Source organism: Stegostoma tigrinum, chromosome 10 (genome assembly GCF_030684315.1).
Source record: "Stegostoma tigrinum isolate sSteTig4 chromosome 10, sSteTig4.hap1, whole genome shotgun sequence".
Taxonomy (NCBI): domain Eukaryota; kingdom Metazoa; phylum Chordata; class Chondrichthyes; order Orectolobiformes; family Stegostomatidae; genus Stegostoma; species Stegostoma tigrinum.
In genome coordinates this window covers 14,873,616-14,895,482 of record NC_081363.1, presented here as the reverse complement: position 1 = coordinate 14,895,482, position 21,867 = coordinate 14,873,616, and the positions used below count along the sequence as shown (strand labels likewise).

At 45.5% G+C, this 21,867-nt stretch overlaps 1 protein-coding gene across 2 annotated transcripts in view; it reads right to left on the bottom strand.

The window, feature by feature from the left end:
* The window catches only part of LOC125455530 (acetyl-coenzyme A synthetase 2-like, mitochondrial), a 77,178-nt gene extending 61,484 nt beyond the window's left edge, over positions 1-15,694 (bottom strand). The window contains exons 1-3 of one of the 2 annotated variants that reach the window (XM_059649034.1): positions 15,067-15,694; positions 4,270-4,366; positions 750-949 (exon numbers count right to left, since the gene is read on the bottom strand). In XM_059649034.1, coding sequence (XP_059505017.1) covers positions 750-949; positions 4,270-4,366; positions 15,067-15,376 — 607 coding nt within the window. In that variant the 5' untranslated portion in view covers positions 15,377-15,694. The remainder of the gene's footprint in view (positions 1-749; positions 950-4,269; positions 4,367-15,066) is intronic. The other variant, XM_059649033.1, reaches the window with a different exon arrangement.
* Positions 15,695-21,867: the final 6,173 nt, after the last annotated feature.

Below are 21,867 nucleotides of genomic sequence, written 5' to 3'. Positions count from 1 at the left end.
CCATCTGAGACTGACCCTGCCTTTTCAACAGCTAAAAAAGTCAGAATTCTCTCTCATGTCCACTCCACGTGCATTTATAATCATCTGAAGATACCACTGCAATTTGTAGAAAATGTGCTAACACCTCAATTAAAATGCTGCGGATGCTGCAAGTCTGAAATAAAAACAGAAAGTGCTAGAGAAACTCAGCAGGTCTGGCAGCATCTGTGGAGACAGAAGCAGAGTTAACGTTTTGGATCCAATGTGACTTCTTTCCAGAAATATTCAAATCATTTACTCTGTTTCTCTCTCCACAGACGCTGCTGGACCTGCTGAGTTTTAGCAGGTTTCCCTGTTTCTCATGTGCTAATTCTGTAGCTTTTTCCTAGTTATAGCTTCCTACTTTGCAATCTGAGGCATTGGCAAAAAGTAGCAAAGAAATAGGCCCTAAAGAAGAACCTAAAGAACTGCGAATGCTGTAAATCAGGAACATAAATGAAGTCGCTGCAAAAGCTCAGCAGGTCTGGCAGCATCTGTGAAAGAAAAAAGAATTAACATTTCAGATCCAGTGACCCTTCCTCTGAAGAAGTTAACTCTTTTTTCCTTCACAGATGCTGCCAGACCTGCTGAGCTTCTCCAGCAACTTTGTTTTTGTATAGGCCCTCGAGAGTTATCTTTAAATAAAAGGCAAAGTGTTAAAAAGCTTAAACCGACAGAACTTATAAAGAAAGTGTGGAAAAGGAAGATAAATAAAAGTGATAGTCTCTCACCATCTCGAATCCTATCAGCTAAAGCCTCTGCACTGAATCCTGCAAACACCACAGTGTGTATGGCTCCAATTCGGGCACAGGCCAGCATCGATGCCACAGCGATTGGTGAGGCTGGCATGTAGATGACCACTCGATCACCTTTGCGGACACCTTGCCTTTTCAGAGTGTTGGCCAGACGACACGTCACCTCCAGGAGCTGCCTGATCAGACAGAATTAAGACGTCAGTGACCTGTGAACCTCTCACCACCTTCCCACGGACGCCCAGCGGGTCTTCCTGTAACCTGAGACCAATGATGTGATAATCTGCTGCCTGCCATTCGTGTACAGCAATTGCAATGGCTGACATGACACGAGCCTTTCTCACACACTGGGGCGAAACTGAAGTTGAAAAGATTGTCTGTGACTGCTTGGCAACTTCATTTGGACAAGTACAAAGGCATGAACTGAGGTGTTACAATCAATAGGTAGCACTCTCAGAACAGAAATCAGAAAGGCTTGGTTTCAAACCACAATTCAGTGACTAGACTGGCAGTGCTCAGTGAGTGGTGTATTGTTGGAGATATCATCACCCAGAAGAGAATGAACCATGGATGGAGAAACAGAGTTAATGTTTTGAGTCTTCCTGGGAAGAAGTCACACTGGATCTGAAACATTAACTCTGTTCCTCTATCCATAGATGCAACAGACCTGCTGAGTTTTTATAGCTTTCCGTGTTTTTCATGTGTTAACCCTTACCTCACCAGATTAAAAACCTGCCAAAATCAACAGATTCTTTTTTAAAAAACAAATTTTATTCACGAGCTGTGGATGATCAAAGTACAGTCTGATATGCTGGAGAAACAGCAATGCTTGGAGGGGGGAGGGACGTTTGGCGATCTCAGTCTCTAATCAGGGGAGGCGATGACCTAATGGTATTATCGCTTGGCTGCTAATTACCAAGGTAATATCACCAAGATAACCAGTGACCTGGGTTTGAATCCTGCCACAGCAGAGGGTGGAGTTTGAATTCAATAAATATCTGGAATTAAGAGTATAATGAAGGAAGGGCTCTGAGGAAGGGCCACCAGACACAAAACATTAACTCTGTCTTTGCCTTCACAGATGCTGCCAGACCTGCTGAGCTGTTCCAGCAACTTTGTTTTTGTTCCTGATTTACAGAATCCACAGTTCTTTTGGTTTTTATGAATCTAATGCCGACCGTTGAGGATACAAACAAACAGCATCTGGTTCACTAATGTCCTTCAGAGAAGGAAACTGCGGTCTAGCAATCTACATGTGACTCCAAACCCACAGCAATGTGTTTGACTCTTAACTGTCCCCTGGGCAATTAGTAATGGGCAATAAATGCTGCCTGGCCAGCGAGGCCCTCATCCCGGAAATGAATTAAAAGCAAATCTAAACACCGTTCAAATAAATCAAAACCTATTGCTCTGTAATTCTCAGCATTGGTTCAGAGATTCAAAGTCATAATTAGATGAATAATCAGTTGGAAAGCTTAAGTTCAACAATTGTCATTTGCATTCAGTTTTGAATCTCAGTGATATCCAGGGACAGCACCCAAAGTCTGTGGCCATTGACACCACAAGCACTAAGGGCAAAAGCCTGGTCCATCTACATGTGCAGCATGTGCTACCTGCAAGAGGGATGGCACAGAGGAGAAGATATAACACAGTGTGGAGCTGGAGGAACACAGCAGGCCAGGCAGCAACAGAGGTGCAGGAAAGCTGACGTTTTGGGTCTGGAGCCTTCTTCAGAAAAGATCCCTGAAGAAGGGTCCTGCCCCACAATGTCAGCCTTCCTGCTCCTCCAATGCTGCTCGGCCTGCTGTGTTCCTCCAACTCTACAACTTGTTATCTCAGGCTCCAGCATCAGCAGTTCCTACTATGTCTAAGAGATAAGCAAAGTTGCCTTGGCAAGTTATTCCATGATATTGCAGTTTAAAGCCTCCCAGAGCACTCTCTTTAGCCACCGGGAGATTGATGCCAATTTCCTGAGGTGCTTGGTCATTTTGGGACAGTTGACGAACCCTCCAAACTCCAAAAGTTCACAAAGTGAACTAACATCTTCCCATCTCAGTCCTAAAGCACTGGCACTACCCTATCAAGCCCCAGTCAGACCAATGCATGCCTCTGTCATGTTTCCTCACGTTCTTCTAAAACTCTGGCAAATGTCAGCCCCAATTTGCTTGGCCATTCAACACAGGACAACCCTCTCGGGCTGAGTGTTAACAGATGTCAGCTCAGGGTCGGTTTTGCCAGGGTATACAGTATGTTCTCTCCATGAGCCCAAGGGAGGTTTCTCATACTCTCTTCCCAAACTCGTCCATGCACTATGTTCCTACAGCGCCCCATTCACTGGATTCTCCCATGAACCACAGGCAGAAGTGTTTGCTACTGCAAGGACCTCTGTGCAGTGGCACCAAGTCTAAAGATCAGCCATACACATGAACAAGCTCTGGTCATCTACTGCTGCTCCTATCATTTGCCTCAAATTGTCAGTCTAACCTGGTGGTCATGGTGGATAGCTGCCCAGCATCCCAGATGAGAGTCTGGATGAACAAGCAGCAAACTGGAGTTTCATTCTGAGTCTCGAAATTAAACCTAGGCATGTCGTAGCTGTCAATCTAGTAAACCCTCGCTATACCTTCTCCAAGACAAGTAGACCTTTCCACAAAGATAGAAAGCAAATCTGCAAACAGTGCTCTAGATAGGACTTTGTAAGAGCCTGGGGGAGGCAGCGACCCAGTGGTATCATCGCTCGACTGTTAATCCAGAGATCCCAAGTAATGTACTGGGGACAGAGATAGTGGGAACTGCAGATGCTGAAGAATCTGAGGCAACAAGGTGTAGAGCTGGATGAACACAGCAGGCCAAGCAGCATCAGAGGAGCAGGAAGGCTGACATTTTGGGCCTAGACCCTTCAGATTTCTGAAAAAGGGTCTTGGCCCAAAACGTCAGCCTTCCTGCTCCTCTGATGCTGCTTGGCCTGCTGTGTTCATCCAGCTCTACACCTTGTTATCTCTAATGTATTGGGGACACAGGTTGGAATCCCACCACAGCATTTGGTGGAATTTGAATTCAATAAAAATCTGCAATTAGGAGTCTAATGATGGCCATGAATTGGTTGCTGATTGAAAAACCCATCTGGAAACGGCCACCCTTACCTGGTCTGGCTCATATTTGACTTCAGACCTACAGCAGTATAGGTGACACTTATCTGCCCTCTGGGAAATTAGGGACGGATAATAAATGCTGGCCTCGCCAGAGAATGAATAACAAAAAATTTGTAATGAGGCTTCATCATTTTGTATTCCAATCCTCTTGCAATAAAGGCCAACATACTATTTGCCTCCCTAATTGCTTATTGGACCTGCGTGCTAACATTCTTCACACCCTGTACATGGCCAGCCCTTGAACATTTAGCAACTTAGCCATCGTTTTTAAAAAAGTACTCCGCATTTCAAATCTCTGGGTTTGTTACCAACTCTAATAATCTTAACATGCCTGTCTCCACACTGACCTGTAGGTAATCTTCACTTGAGCACCAGGTTCATCTCTCTCCCAGATTAAAGCCACCTTGTCTGGAGAGGTGTGGACATGGCGGTCTACGCAGTTCACTGTTTGTGCGAAATCACAAAGGAAAGGATTAATCCTTGTTGGAACAAGTACCTGATAGTTTTGTAGGAAGGTAAAGTGGAAAGAAAAGGGGCCAATCGATGTTATGATCCCAGCTGATGGCAATAGTGGGCAGGTCAAGTTCCACAACAAGACTTGGCTTGATACCCTGTAATCTTTATTTTTGCAATTTGATCACCAATCACTGAAAGTATTCGCATGAGGCAGTCAATCTACTTTTAAGAAAATAATGTAAGTTTATTACACAAAATTATAAAAAAAGCTATTTTTATGGCAATTTTGAAAGACCTTACCATAAACAGCAAACAAAACTACTCATTTTTCCTAGCAATAGCCTTTGCAGACACTCAACCCCATATTGAGATATCACTCACATTTTCACTTTGATATTTCTTACTGAGTTACAAAATAGGAGCAGACATGGACTATTTGGATGCTGGATGGATGAGGTTGCAAGTGGTGTCCATTTACCAGATGTGATTCCCTCCATCTGAAATTCTGATGAAGGCTTGCTGGACTTGAAACACTAACTCTGCTTTCTCTTCACAGATGCTGTCAGACTACCTGAATTTCTCCAGCAATTTCTGTTCTTGTTTCAGATTTCTAGTATCCATACTTATTTACCACATTTTAGTGATATTCTCAATTGCTGCTTTTCCCGACACTCATGCAAGGGCTGACTCAATCATTTTTCTCTGACTTTGATCATTTTGAGGTGCTAAGAGGGCGTAAGATTTTTTTAAAAACAGCTCTGATGACTTTAAAATTCCAACAAACTAAAAGTTTTCCTTCTGTTATAATGGACCTGCCCTTCTGACCTCGACATGGGTTCTCCCAAAGTACACAGTCAATTGTGAGCGAGAGGGTTGCAGAGAAGGTCAGTCTCGTCACTGAATTAGCCATCCAGAGAACCAGGCTATAGGTTTGGGAACAGCTACCATCACAGTATCTCAAATAATAAACTCAGTAATTAAAAAGTCAGTCTTGGTGATAACTATCACTTCTTGTATGAATCCACTTGATTCACTAATGCCCTTTGGGGAGGGAAATCTGCCATCCTTACCTGGTCTGACCTACAGACCTACAGTAATGTGGTTCTCTCTTAAGTACACTCTGAAGTGGCTCCAAAAAGTCTCTCAGATCAAGAGCAATTAGGGACAGGCAACAATTGCAGGCCTTTCCAATGATGCCCACTCCCTATTAAAGAAAATGAGTTATATTGAAGCACAGTTCTGAACACCATGGAGATTACTGTGGTAATTGCAAACACTAAAAGCTGACAAGCAGAAATGAGGTACACACCTGCAGCTAAAGGAAGAGCTGCGATCTGAAGTGTTTTTAAATTCTGTTTCTCTCCTCACCATAAATTTTATTTTTGCAATGTGGTTACCAGCCACTGGATTTATTCACATGAGACAGTCATTGTACTTTTAAGGAAAGATCATAAGTTTATTGCGCAAAAGAATAAAAAAATCTATTTTTACGACACTTTTGAAAGATCCTATCATAAACAGCAAACAAAGCTAACCATTTTCCCAGCAATACCCTTTGCAGATACTCAATCACATTGAGATATCACTCACACCTTCACTCTTACTGAGCAGAAGTTGACCATTTAGATCTTCGATGGATGAGGCTACAAGTGGTGCACCTTCAAAGATTTCCTGCACATTCACCAGATATGATTTCCTCCATCTGAAAGCTGCAGAACATTTCCAGAAATTTCCGCCTTTCATGTCAGATTTAGATAGAACATAGAACATAGAACAGTACAGCACAGAACGGGCCCTTCAGCCCACAATGTTGTGCCGACCATTGATCCTCATGTATGCACCCTCAAATTTCTGTGACCATATACATGTCCAGCAGTCTCTTAAATGACTCCAATGACCTTGCTTCCACAACTGCTGCTGGCAACGCATTCCATGCTCTCACAACTCTCTGCGTAAAGAACCTGCCTCTGACATCCCCTCTATACTTTCCACCAACCAGCTTAAAACTATGACCCCTCGTACTAGCCATTTCTGCCCTGGGAAATAGTCTCTGGCTATCAACTCTATCTATGCCTCTCATTATCTTGTATACCTCAATTAGGTCCCCTCTCCTCCTCCTTTTCTCCAATGAAAAGAGACCGAGCTCAGTCAACCTCTCTTCATAAGATAAGCCCTCCAGTCCAGGCAGCATCCTGGTAAACCTCCTCTGAACCCTCTCCAAAGCATCCACATCTTTCCTATAATAGGGCGCCCAGAACTGGACGCAGTATTCCAAGTGCGGTCTAACCAAAGTTTTATAGAGCTGCAACAAGATCTCACGACTCTTAAACTCAATCCCCCTGTTAATGAAAGCCAAAACACCATATGCTTTCTTAACAACCCTGTCCACTTGGGTGGCCATTTTAAGGGATCTATGTATCTGCACACCAAGATCCCTCTGTTCCTCCACGCTGCCAAGAATCCTATCCTTAATCCTGTACTCAGCTTTCAAATTCGACCTTCCAAAATGCATCACCTCGCATTTATCCAGGTATTTGCAGCAGCTACAGCATTTTGCCTTTGGTACGAGGTTAATCACAATGGTTGAGGGGAAACAGATGATTCAGATTAGCAGTCACTCTGCTTTGAGTAGCCCCTTGAGGTAGTTAACAGCAACAAGAAACAGTAAGACCTGGATTTAGCACCATGTCCAGAGGATGTCTCAATAACGCAGTGCTCACTCAGTATGGCACTGAGATACAAGCCTGGCCAGAGTTTCAAACTATGAGATTGTAATTCAGTGGACAAAGGAATTTATAATTCAGGATAAAACTGTACAATCAGACTATTTCTACCATATGAGCATTTGCTCAGCTTAATTCCAGTGCCTAGTTTAGTAAACTGCCCAAATAGATGACATCACCATACCGGTGTACCACTTCTACAAATATAGGGGAATAAAAACCTATTTCTTTAAACAGTAAATATGAATAGGGAAATACATTTTATCAGAGATAGTAAGAACTGCTGATGCTGGAGCAGGGATAACACCGTGTGGAGCTAGGGGAACACAGCAGGTTAGGTAGCAACAGAGGAGCACAAATGTTGATGTTTTGGGTCGGGATCCTTCTTCAGATTTTGCCAGGTGTGGTCACCAATGGAGTAGGGACTCTGAGTTACAAATATGCAGATCATTGAAAGGTACATGTGAAGTCAGATGATAGCAGGTATTTCTGAACACCACCACTTGCAAGTTCCTCTGTGAAACACACACCATTGGGACTGGCAGTTGTTCAAGAAGGCTGCTTCTCACAACAAGCAATTAGCAATGCGCAATAAATACTGACTCTAGAAATTGACAGCTTTAGTGGGGCAATGGTAGCAAACAACAATATTTGCTTCTTCCTCACTATGACCAGAGAACCTGGGCCAGTGGCTCAAGGATATAGGGGAAGATGGTTTCTAACGGTTGTTAATATTTATCAATAGATTTAAAGGATTTGCAGTGGGTGGTTCAAGAAGTGAAATTCTGTGCAGAAAGTCATTGCTGCAATAAAGGTTTTTAACTCTGTTACAAGGCAATTAAGACTGCTGTTTGATAAATAGAAATATTAGCAGGATTGTGCTTATACAGAAAGGCAACAAGCTAGAGAATCATAGAATGCCTACAGTGTGTTCATCGAGTTTGCATGTACCCTCCTAAGAGCATCCCACACAGACACATTCCCTATTCCCATAACCCACATTCCCCATGGCAAATCACCCAGCCTGCACATCCCTGACACTCTGGGCAGTTTAGCATGTCCAATCCACCTAACATGCACATCCTTGGACTGTGGGAGGAAACTGGAGTGGCTGGCAGAAACCCAGAAGCTGGGATGAAGAATTGTTCCTGGTTTGTAAGTCTCTGTGATTCTGTCCTATGGTCTGCTTAGGCAATAGTGACTTTATCTTTGATTCTGTGCTCCAGATTTTACTGTTATATAGACAACAACCTATCAGCACAGATTGTCAAAATCCCATGATACTGGCTGTTATATCTGGTCATAAATGTGCAGTTAAAGGTAGGAATACAAACTTGTCTAGTACTAAGAGGGATACGGGATGATTGGATTAAAAGAAAAACTGAAAGCACTGCAGATGCTGGAAATCAGACACAAAAACAGAAATTGGTGGATGATCTCAGCGGGTCTGGCAGCATCTGAGGAAGGGTCACTTGACCCGAAACATTAACTCTGATTTCTCTCCATAGATGCTGCCCTACCTGCTGAGAACTTCCGGCAATGTCTGTTTTTTTTTTGGATTGGATAAAAAGAATGTAAAGGCAGGAGATTGGCACGAGGTGATGACGCTCACCTGAAGAGCCACTGGTGGCACGATGGGGCCAGTGGCCTCCTGTATCGTAAAATTTCTATGATTGTCTCCATCAACAGTATGTGGAGGAACTGACCAAGACTATTACAGTCTACTGTTAGAACCTATTGATTCGGTGTCTTCCTAATGGATTGCTGTACCCGCAAACAGTACATGCATGGCCCGACCTGCTGGAGAAGTGGTAGAAGCGGTTATAATTACAACAGTTGAAAGACATTTGGACAGGTACAAATAGGAAAGGTTTAGAGGGATATGGGCCAAAAACAGGCAAATGGGACCAGTTCAGCTTAGGAAACCTGAACAGTATGGACGAGTTGGGCCAAATGGCCTGTTTCTGTCCTGTGTGACTCTATGACTCTATTAACTAACTTCCTGCCTTGCTTGTTCGAGTATATGCAAATCCATTTCAACATCAACAGTTACAAGTTTCGCACTGTTTAAAAATGTTTTGAAGCTGTTGATAAGAATTTATCATTTAGCTGCTTCTTTATCTGTCGATCTACAGCCTGTGTGTTGACAAGGTACATTTGACCTTTTGAACGAAGCTGCTTGTTTGTATAAGTGAATACAGAGGCAATTGTTAACAGTTAAATATACACTTCTACTATAGTGATCTCAAGCTGCTGGTTCAAACAGACACAACAGACATTGGGAGCTGTTCGGTTGTGTGTATGAAATTTCACTCCAAATAGTGGGCAGGATGAAATCTCCTATATGGTTCCTCTTCTGGAGATGGGCAGAGCTGGAGTGAGGAGGGTGATCATTCACAAAAGTACTTCTGCCGGAAACTGAATGTGTGATTGTATTGGAAGTGTACCAGCGTCCTGGTGACTGCTTCTCCCTAGTATACCAATAGCCAAAATCAGAAACAGGATGAACAACAGATTGAGGATGGTGTACTTCACCTCCTACCTTCCCCTGATATTAGAAAGCTTTGCACTAGTCCCTGGAGCCATGAAACCAATTCTAAGCATATTCTTGCAATGCTACATCAGAAGAACTGAGGATCCGGGGCCAATATTCCTACACTTTAAACCCAAAACTAACCAGTATCTGAAAATAAATTATTCCGATCACTAAATGCCTAAGTCATTGCAAGCAGTTAATGGGTGCAATTCAGCATGTGAAACATATGAAAGGACAGCCTGTTAGAAGGGTTATGTCGCGTGATTTCCAAATACAATCGTCAGTTCATTCACTTTCCCGATCTCATACAACATTGTGCTTCTTTTGGACAGATAGCTGAATGGCACATTGCCAGGCACAGGGGGGCTGGTCCACTAGTGTTACACTCTGCCCGAAACTCTGCTTGCTGGTTGCTTCAGAGGAGAGTTGATTGGCAATTCAGTGACAGCTCAACCCTGCTGGTTTTCCACTGGACAAATTCAGTTCAGATTGTCCCTGTAGGATTCACGCTCACGGCCACTGCATATTAACAACAACAATTTAGCTTTATATAGCCCCAGATCACAATAATCCATAGTCAGAACTCAGACAACACCAGGTTATAGTCCAACAGGTTTATTTTTAATCACAAGCTTTTGGAGCGCTGCTCCTTCAAAGGAGGATTTCAAATAAACCTGTTGGACTGTAGTGTGACTTCTGACTTTGTCTGCCCCAGTCCAACACTGGCACTTTCACATCACAATAAAACATCCCATGGTGCTTTGCAGCAACATTTCACATTTGACAGAGACCCATTCAGGCCTAAATGTTGAGACAGAGGTGAAGTTTGAGGAGGGGCTGGAAGGAGGGAAGACAAATGCAGAACTGGAGAGTTTTGGGGTACTGGCAGTAAATGGCAGAGCTGGAGGATCTCTGGTAGGATCAAATGTGATCTACTGCACAACCCTCATCAGGGAGTATTTGAAGGTGCCCATTTGCTCAGTGAACCTTTTTCTTTCAAATGATAACACACAGATACTGGTGCTGATTTAATTTCTGAGAATGCTGATCGATCTGAATGAAGAGATTTTTATCAATCTGTAACATTCCTATCAAAGAAGAGGGGCTAACTACATCCGCCTCAGGCTCATTTAAATTCCCCTGCTTTACTCAATCTTAAAAACAAAATCAGATAACCGAATTTCCATTTCATCTCCCTTTTTCACAGTGTCTTTCTCTTCCTGTCTAATTCTATGTGCCTGAGATCTAGTCACAATACAGTCCGGAAAACAATCCAGGATATTGTTCCTGTAGTTACTAATATGACCGCGAGTTGTTCCACCACCTTCAGTGATGCCAGTATTTTTGAACCAGTTCAATTTTGAATGTTGAACCAGTTTTGAATCGGTTCCTTCCTACTCCAACTCCAACTACTATATCACTCCTTAACTAACCCCATATAAGGGTACTGGTTTGTAACCTTAGTGTATATATCCAATTAATATTCCTGCTTCATTATCCCATGTGGAAGACAAATTATATCAGCACCTCGCATCAACAATTGACTTACACCAGTATCGCTCAAAATCTTTCTTTGGTTGCTCCTCAATTAAAGAATCAGGAAAGAATTGGCCTTTAAAACAAAATATTCAGAACCTCCAGTGGTTTGACCTTCTTCATCAACAATCAAAAAACAATTTGTTTAACTGTCCGGAGACATCTCCCCCTTCCTAGCAGATTCTGAGGAAACACATTCCACTTGTAGACATAACAAGGCGTAGAGCTGGATGAACACAGTAGGCCAAGCAGCATCTTAGGAGCAGGAAAGCCGACGTTTCAGGCCTAGGCACTTCATCGAAAATTCGGCAACTCCCCCTCCATTCCTCAGATGACATGTCCATCCTGGGCCTCCTGCAGTGCCACAATGATGCTACCCGAAGGTTGCAGGAACAGCAACTTATAATCAGCTTGGGAACCCTGCGGCCCAATGGGATCAATGTGGACTTCACAAGCTTCAAAATCTCCCCTCCCCCTACCACATTCCAAAACCAGCCCAGCTCGTCCCTGCCTCCCTAACCTGTTCCTCCTCTCACCTATCCCCTTCTCCTACATCCAGCCACATCCCCATTTCCTACTTAGAACATAGAACATAGAACATAGAACAGTACAGCACAGAACAGGCTCTTCAGCCCACAATGTTGTGCCGACCATTGATCCTCATGTATGCACCCTCAAATTTCTGTGACCATATACATGTCCAGCAGTCTCTTAAATGACCCCAATGACCTTGCTTCCACAACTGCTGCTGGCAACGCATTCCATGCTCTCACAACTCTCTGCGTAAAGAACCTGCCTCTGACATCCCCTCTATACTTTCCACCAACCAGCTTAAAACTATGACCCCTCGTACTAGCCATTTCTGCCCTGGGAAATAGTCTCTGGCTATCAACTCTATCTATGCCTCTCATTATCTTGTATACCTCAATTAGGTCCCCTCTCCTCCTCCTTTTCTCCAATGAAAAGAGACCGAGCTCAGTCAACCTCTCTTCATAAGATAAGCCCTCCAGTCCAGGCAGCATCCTGGTAAACCTCCTCTGAACCCTCTCCAAAGCATCCACATCTTTCCTATAATAGGGCGCCCAGAACTGGACGCAGTATTCCAAGTGCGGTCTAACCAAAGTTTTATAGAGCTGCAACAAGATCTCACGACTCTTAAACTCAATCCCCCTGTTAATGAAAGCCAAAACACCATATGCTTTCTTAACAACCCTGTCCACTTGGGTGGCCATTTTAAGGGATCTATGTATCTGCACACCAAGATCCCTCTGTTCCTCCACGCTGCCAAGAATCCTATCCTTAATCCTGTACTCAGCTTTCAAATTCGACCTTCCAAAATGCATCACCTCGCATTTATCCAGGTTGAACTCCATCTGCCACCTCTCAGCCCATCTCTGCATCCTGTCAATGTCCCGCTGCAGCCTACAACAGCCCTCTACACTGTCAACGACACCTCCGACCTTTGTGTCGTCTGCAAACTTTACTTATTAACCTCATCCCGCCCCTTGTCCTGTCGTCCTCCCTGGACTGACCTATCTCTTCCCTACCTCCCCACCTACACTCCACACTACACTCCATCTCCGCCTCTTTGGCCTGTCTGTATCCTCTCCACCTATCTTCTCCTCTATCCATCTTTGATCTGTCTCCCCCTGTCTCCCTAATTAGTTCAGATTCCCCTTCCCCTCCCACTTTTCTGATGAAGGGTTTAGCCCCGAAATGTCAGCTTTCCTGCTCCTCTGATGCTGCTTAGCCTGCTGTGTTCATCCAGCTCTACACCTTGTAATCTCAGATTCTCTAGCATCTGCAGTTCCTGTTGTCTCTGATACGTTCTGCTTGTACTTTATTTTTTCATTTATTTGGTCATTTTGTCAGTATAATGTTAGACAAAGATTTCAAATAATTCACTGTCACATTTTCCACCCCCGGAAAAGTCTCTGCAACAGACAAAGCCATTTTGAAATTCCAAATGCTGCAATGTACTTCATAATAATTTCCTTGTTAATGATCACTACCCCAATGAACTCATTTTTATAGTTTCTTAGATCATTCTTGAATACAACTTACCTCTATCCCTGATGAAATTCTACTTTGTTACCATCACAGTTGATGTTAGTGCTGGACAAGGTAGATTCCAAAGAGAAACTTGGTTTGATAGAACCTAACTTTTATTTTTGAAACTTGTTTATGATGGTGGTCAATCAAAGCACAAGAGGCTGCTAATGAACTTCTAACAGATGAACATCAAGGTTCATTACTCTCAGAAAGAACACTAAGCCAAACTACTTTACTTGAAGAACTAAGTAAAACAGCCTTGTATCAAATATCAGAAATAAAAACTTAACACTTTTTACTCTCAGCAACAATTTAACAGATACTCAGACCTCATTAAAGTTCCCCGTTCAACTGGCACAGCTGAATCTGGTTTCTTTCCAGCAAATGTCTGCATTCACTATATGCTATCTTCTTTAGGTAATATTTCTTCCTGAGACTATTAAACAAATTGTCAACACAGCTCATTTATTTTGTAACATGTTCCTTAACCTAATGTCTTCAACAACCTTACAGAATCTCTTCCTTTCTGACATCGTAACATCTTCTGATACTTTACTCTTACTAACTTCTGAGACACCTGTAGCATTTTTTCTTCTACCCTGACTGTCTTGGAGACTGCTAAACTGTACGCTGATGTTACAAGTCTCATTTCCTCTGAATGACCTGCTTCTCCCTCATGGAAACCTCATTACTACCCATGCACTAATCTAGATGGTTCTGTCTTTTTAAACTATCTTTTTTTCAGTGTCTACCTCCCTATCTCAAAGGATACCTTATACAACAATTTGTTTTGATTTCACTACAACTTTTTACTCTTTGCTTTGTAAAACAATGAGCTATTCACCTCAAGTTTTTTTAAAGCCTCATTTAAATGCATGTCAACAACTTTCCAACCAATCCTGTAACTTTCAGATTTTGTTTTGATATCTGAGTTATGGCATTGTAAATTTAAAAAGAAACTAAAGGGGAAGGAAACAGAGAGACGGGAAAAGGGAGAGGGAGGCAAGCGGGAGGGGAGGAGAAGAGGAAGGGGATAGAGAGGATGAAAAGTGGGCAGGAAATGTGGGTAGAGGAGAGCGCAGAGGAGGGAGGACGAATGGAAGAGGGATGAAAAGGAGTGGAGGAAGGAATGAGGATAGAGAGAGAGAGAATATGTAGACAGGGAGGAAAAGAAGAGGCAATGAGGACTGCAGTGGAATTATATAGAAGTGGAGTGGAGAAATGGCAGGGAAGAAGGGGAGATTGAACTGGGGCGATGGAAAGGAAGTGGGGCGAGGGGAGTTAAGGGGATTGTGGAAGGGGAAAATGGGGAAGTGAGGTGGAGGGTTAGTGATGGAGGGGGTGAATAGAGACAGTGGAGAGGAGGAGGGATAAATGGAAGGGGGAGAGGGGAGGAAGTGGAATGGCGAGGGGAGTGGGGGGAGGCGGAAGGGGAAAGTTTAAGGGGGAGCAATGGAAGTGGAAAGTTTGGTGGAGCAGTGGAAGGGAAAAAGATTGTGTGGGGGAGGAGAGATGGAAGGGGAAAGTTTGGAGGTGGAGCAGTGGAAGCGGAAAGTCTAGGGGCAGAGAGGTGGAAGAGGAAAGTTTGGGAGGAAGGGGTAAGTTTGGGGGAAGGGGCAATTTTGAGGGGTTGACATGGAAGGGGTAAGTTTGGGGGAAGGGGAAGTTTGGAGGGAGGGGTAAGTTTGGGGGAAGGGGAAAGTTGGGGGAAGGGGGAAGTTTGGAGGGAGGGGTAAGTTTGGGGGAAGGGGAAGTTTGGAGGGAGGGGAAAGATGGGGGGAGGGCGACATGGAAGGGGAAAATTTGGGGAGGGGGGGTCAGTGTCCGTGGGATCCACTCACCTGAGACATTGAGGCGCCCTCCCTGGAACCAGCGGATGATCCCTCGGCTCAGGTCGCAGTCGCTGACCGTGTGGAAGGGGCTGATCCAGGAGAGTCTGCCCCGGGCTAGGGCTCCCCAGAAGTTGTCGGGCTGTTGCACCGAGTGATCGCGGAGCCCGGTGTAATCCCTGACCCCGGGGAAAGCCGCCGCTTCGGGCATGTAGGCTGTGACAATGAAAGTGCAGCAAGCCCTGAGCCGGTGGGAGTTAGCAGCTCCCCGGGATGGGAGCAGGAGCTGGAGGGTAGACCGGCCAACTCTCAGCAGCTTCATACTGGAGAGAGGGAGTGAGAGCTCTGTCTATCTGGGCCAAGTCTGCAAACACACACACACAGACCTGTTGATGCTTTCTGCAGATCCCAAAGTATGTGGGGGTGGGGGGGAACTGAACCTTAACTCACATCTGCCTCTGAACTAACTGCTGGCCAGAACCCAGCAACATCTGCACTCAGTGTCAGAAACAGCCACAAAGTCCCAATTATATATATTGTATATTATATATATTACACAGCAGCAGGAGGATTTCTCAATTACTGCTCATTCACGCTGGAAGCCAGCCTGCAGTTAACTCACTTGTCACGCAACTTCAAGGCGATAACTTCTATTATGAAGAGGGTGTTACGGAGAATTTGCTTCCAATGGTCAGGATTGGGTTGGGGGGGCGGGATCTGTGATCAGAGAATCCAGATTGAAGGTGTTTGATAAGGGCCTAGAGGAGAGGTTTAATCTGTGGTTTATTTCGCCTGGATCTGAAAGCAGAGTCTAGTCGAGCATTGGAAGCAAATTCAGGAGGGTATTGGATCAATACGTGGGAAGTTCCATGCTGGACATGGGGGCACACACTTTTAAAGCGAAGAGGGGGCCATTCAGCCCACTGTGTCTGTGTCTGAAGTCGTTTGCTCAGTGTCAGCGCTGGCCTGTTTCCTTCTAGCTCCCACGATGAGGCATTCCACTTCCGCACATCCCAGATGTCCAAGTTCTTCAAGGACCGCAACTTTCCCCCCACAGTGGTCAAGAACGCCCTTGACCGCGTCTCCCGCATTTCCCGCAACACATCCCTCACACCCTGACCCCGCCACAACCGCTCAAAGAGGATCCCCCTCGTTCTCACACACCACCCCGCCAACCTCCGGATACAACACATCATCCTTCGACACTTCCGCCATCTACAATCCGACCCCACCACCCAAGACATTTTTCCATCCCCACCCCTGTCTGCTTTCCGGAGAGACCACTCTCTCTGTGACTCCCTTGTTCGCTCCACACTGCCCTCCAACCCCACCACACCCGGCACCTTCCCCTGCAACCGCAAGAAGTGCGACACCTGCCCCCACACCTCCTCCCTCACCCCTATCCCAGGCCCCAAGATGACATTCCACATTAAGCAGAGGTTCACCTGCACATCTGCCAATGTGGTATACTGCATCCATTGTACCCGGTGTGGCTTCCTCTACATTGGGGAAACCAAGCGGAGGCTTGGGGACCACTTTGCAGAACACCTCCGCTCAGTTCACAATAAACAACTGCACCTCCCAGTCGCAAACCATTTCCACTCCCCCTCCCATTCTTTAGATGACATGTCCATCATGGGCCTCCTGCAGTGCCACAATGATGCCACCCGAAGGTTGCAGGAACAGCAATTCATATTCCGCTTGGGAACCCTGCAGCCTAATGGTACCAATATGGACTTCACCAGCTTCAAAATCTCCCCTTCCCCCACCGCATCCCAAAACCAGCCCAGTTCATCCCCTCCCCCCACTGCACCACACAACCAGCCCAGCTCTTCCCCTCCACCCACTGCATCCCAAAACCAGTCCAACCTGTCTCTGCCTCCCTAACCTGTTCTTCCTCTCACCCATCCTTTCCTCCCACCCCAAGCCGCACCTCTATCTCCTACCTACTAACCTCATCCCACCTCCTTGACTGTCCGTCTTCCCTGGACTGACCTATCCCCTCCCTACCTCCCCACCTATACTCTCCTCTCCACCTATCTTCTTTTCTCTCCATCTTCAGTCCGCCTCCCCCTCTCTCCCTATTTATTCCAGAACCCTCACCCCATCCCCCTCTCTGATGAAGGGTCTAGGCCCAAAACGTCAGCTTTTGTGCTCCTGAGATGCTGCTGGGCCTGCTGTGTTCATCCAGTCTCACATTTTATTATCTTGGATTCTCCAGCATCTGCAGTTTCCATTATCACTCCTTCTAGCCCTGCTTTTTTGTTCCCTTTCAGAAAATGATTCAAAGCCTCCATTTACCCTGCCTCTACCATCCCCTGGAGCAGTGCTTTCCATATCCTATCCATCAATCTTGTTATCCCCCATGCCGGCTTTGTTTCTGTCACAATTAGCTTACATGCCCTCTGGCTCTCGATCCTTGTCCCAATGTGGCTTTTTTATCACCATCCTTATTATCAACCCCCCCACCCAGCATCAGCCCCAGCATCTTCAGCGTTTGGCAGTAACTGAAGCTCTTCATCCTTGAAAGTATCTTGAAAGTATTCCAGCTTCTGAACATATTCTCGAAACAATCACAGTCATCTTTCTTTGAGCGAAAGGGTTGTTCCTTGTCTAGACCATAACCTCATCTCCTATTCCATGACCTTATTCAATTGTTCCTCATCATCTGCACCTCAATCCTCCTTGTGTTCCTCCCAAGTTTTGAAGATAGCATTTCCTACTCATCACCGTATAATACTCTCAGGCTCACCATCACTGATAAACATTACCCTAATTTTCTCCAAAGTGTCTTTAGCTTTCCAATGGGAATACTAAAGTGTGATTCGATGGGCATCATTCAGATTATGAAAGGGTTTGATACAGCCCACATGAAGCAGATGTTTCCTTTTCATTTTGCTGGGGCAGGAGGCTAGAACTAGGATCCTTACATGAAATAAATAACAAGTACAAGAAGACATTCAGGAGGAGTATTTTTATCCAGGTAGTGGTCAGAATGAGGAGCTCAATACCATTGGGTGCATTTGATAAATGTAAATCAGGGGAAAGGTCAGTGCATGAGAAAGGAATAAAACATCATCTCATAAGATGAGTCAAAAAGAGTTGGAAGGAGACCTGTATAGATAGCCAGTGGTCTGACTGATTTAATTTTGTGCTGAAAATAATACTGGTGTATGTAATACTAAAAACAGAAGCATTCCCAGTCCTGCTTTCTGGTGCCTTCTTTAAAACAAGTTTATTTGATTATTCTTCTCTTCCTCTGGTTCCTTACTAAGTGCAAATGAATAGTTGTGTTTCCTGAAGCACATCAGTGATTGCTCATCAAAAGTACCTCATTCGCCATGTAGCCATTTAGGGCATCTGGTCAGTAAAAGGACTATATAAATGCAATACTTTTGTTTGTCATTGTTTGAAACAAAACAGTAAAACCAAAGAATGCCGTTGGTTACCCACTTACATGGATGGGTGCAGGTCCAAAAACACCGAAGAAACTTGAGACCATCCAGTGCAAAGCAGCTTATTTGACTGGCACCTAACCCCCCACTTTAAACATGCAGTCCCACCACTATCAATGCAGAGTGGCAGCAGTGTGTGTACCATCCGCAAGTCAAGGCTTCCTTCACAACCTCGACTACCCAGATAGAAAGAGCAGCAGATGCATAGGTGAGCTAAAGGTGCCATAATCTTACAGGAAAATAAGGCAGCTCTATCACTAGAAATGCTCTGCTGGTAGTAGCTGAACCTGAAGGCTGAGAAGGGAAATCCTTCATGGTAACCTCAGCTGTTGCAGGAATTGAACTGTATTGTTAGCATCACTCTGCAACGTGAGCCAGCCATTCAGCCAAGTGAGCTAAAGCAGCCCCGTCACTCGTTGCATGTCACCCTCCAAGTCATTTACCATCCTGGCTTCCTTTTTAACCCTTATACTGTGGAACAGGCTTGATGAACTGGTCTGTCAGTTGCATTTGTTTGTATATTCCTCACTTTGCTTGCCCATTTATGAACATTCATATTTAACTACTGAGGGCATGCTTTTGTCTGTGCCTGTGAATGGGTTTTGAGTGAATAAAATTTGAGTGCTTGCATCAGTGTCTTGGGGAACAGGCTGGCAGCTGTCACTGAGTCCCCTGGTACCTGTTGCTTGGATTTTTATAATTTAGACCCACGGGCATCATTCAGCTCCCTCAGCTCTAACCTCACTGCATGGGTGACCCGACAGCCTACCATTCGGAAACCTCATCGCTGAAGTGGTCATTGTTCCGGCCAAAGTGGCTTGAGAAGAAATAGGTTCCCCCTGGTGGAACGTTTCAGAAACTGCAAACTGGAATCCTTTATTGGAGTAAATGACACACGTCCCGTGATTTTTCATGACTTCCGGGAACTGCCGAATGCTTTTACAGCCCAGTGAAGTGCTGTCGAAGTACATTCACTCATCATTGTTGGAAATAGGAGAACAAAGTCATGTGCAGCAAGGTCTCAACAGCAGCAATGTGTGTTCTACAACTAGAGACATGCTTGGATTACATAGGAAACGGCTTATTGCCAGTCTCAACATGATCAAAGATAACAAGGTGTAGAGCTGGATGAACACAGCAGGCCAAGCAGCATCAGAGGAGCAGGAAAGCTGATGTTTCAGGCCTAGACCCTTCATCAGAAAATTTTCTGAACACATCTGTGTTCATCCAGCTGTACACCTTGTTATCTCAGATTCTCCAGCATCTGCAGTTCCTACTATCTCCGCAACATGATCAAAGCCTGTTCCATTCAGGTTGTGGCTCTGTGGGATTTTCACTTACACCAGAGTATGAAGGTTCAAGTCCCTTTCCACAGCACTGAGGGAGTGCAGCAGTGTTGGAGGGAATAGCTTTCAAAGGAAACATTAAATCAAGGTGCCTTTCTGGTGAAGGAAAAGATCTGGCACTTCGTTGAGGGAAGGCTCAGTATTCTGTCCAGTGTCCTGCTCAATACATATCCCTCAAGCAACATTTCCAAGCAACAACTGACTATGAATTCACTGCTATTAACGGGAGCTTGCTGTGTGTAAATTAGCTGCTGCAATTCCCGCAACATAATAGTGACCACACTTCATTGCTTCGGGCTGTCTTGCGGTAATTGAAAAATGTTGCGAACGTGTGCAAGTTGTTTTTTACAATTATTCACGTTCATTATCTGGCCTTCAGAAATTTCCAACTGGGTAGTAATAGTTTACCATTTGGGTGAGCTCCAGTACAGTAACAGACCAGCTCCAGTATCTGTGAACAGATTTTGCTGTCCGCGAGTGAACAGTGACTCAGTAACTTTGAGCATAAAGCCATATTGAACACTGAAACCCGACTGATAACATTTTCCAGTGATTATGCGAACCGCAGATGCTGGAGAATCCAAGACAATAAAATGTGAGGCTGGATGAACACAGCAGGCCAAGCAGCATCTCAGGAACACAAAAGCTGACGTTTCGGGCCGAGACCCTTCATCAGAGAGGGGGATGGGGTGAGGGTTCTGGAATAAATAGGGAGAGAGGGGGAGGCGGACCGAAGATGGAGAGAAAAGAAGATAGGTGGAGAGGAGAGTGTAGGTGGGGAGGTAGGGAGGGGATAGGTCAGTCCAGGAAAGATGGACAGGTCAAGGAGGTGGGATGAGGATAGTAGGTAGGAGATGGAGGTGCGACTTGCGGTGGGAGGAAGCGATGGGTGAGAGGAAGAAGAGGTTAGGAAGGCAGAGACAGGTTGGACTGGTTTTGGGATTCAGTGGGTGGAGGGGAAGAGCTGGGCTGGTTGTGTGGTGAAGTGTGGGGAGGGGACGAACTGGGCTGGTTTTGCGATGCAGTGGAGGAAGGGGAGATTTTGAAGGTGGTGAAGTCCACATTGATACCATTGGGCTGCAGGGTTCCCAAGCGGAATATGAGTTGCTGTTCCTGCAACCTTCGGGTGGCACCATTGTGGCACTGCAGGAGGCCCATGATGGACATGTCGTCTAAGGAATGGGAGGGGGAGTTGACATGGTTCACGACTGGGAGGTGCAGTTGTTTATTGTGAACCGAGCAGAGGTGTTCTGCAAAGTGGTTCCCAAGCCTCCGCTTGGTTTCCCCAATGTAGAGGAAGCCACACCGGGTACAATACAGTATACCACATTGGCAGATGTGCAGGTGAACATCTGCTTAATATGGAAAGTCATCTTGGGGCCTGGGATGGGGGTGATGGGGGAGGTATGGGGGCAAGTGTAGCATTTCCTGCGGTTGCAGGGGAAGGTGCCGGGTGTGGTGAGGTTGGAGGGCAGTGTGGAGCGAACAAGGGAGTCACGGAGAGAGTGGTCTCTCCGAAAAGCAGACAAGGGTGGGGATGGAAAAATGTCTTGGGTGGTGGGGTCGGATTGTAGATGGCGGAAGCGTCGGAGGATGATGCGTTGTATCCAGAGGTTGGTGGGGTGGTGTGTGAGAACGAGGGGGATCCTCTTTGGGCGGTTGTGGCGGGGGCGGGGTGTGAGGTATGTGTTGCAGGAAATGCGGGAGACGCGGTCAAGGGCGTTCTCGACCACTGTGGGGGGAAAGTTGCGGTCCTTGAAGAACTTGGACATCTGGGATGTGCGGGAGTGGAATGCCTCATCATGGGAGCAGATGCGGCGGAGGCGGAGGAATTGGGAATAGGGGATGGAATTTTTGCAGGAGGGTGGGTGGGAGGAGGTGTATTCCAGGTAGCTGTGGGAGACAGTGGGCTTGAAATGGACATCAGTTACAAGCTGGTTGCCTGAGATGGAGACTGAGAGGTCCAGGAAGGTGAGGGATGTGCTGGAGATGGCCCAGGTGAATTGAAGGTT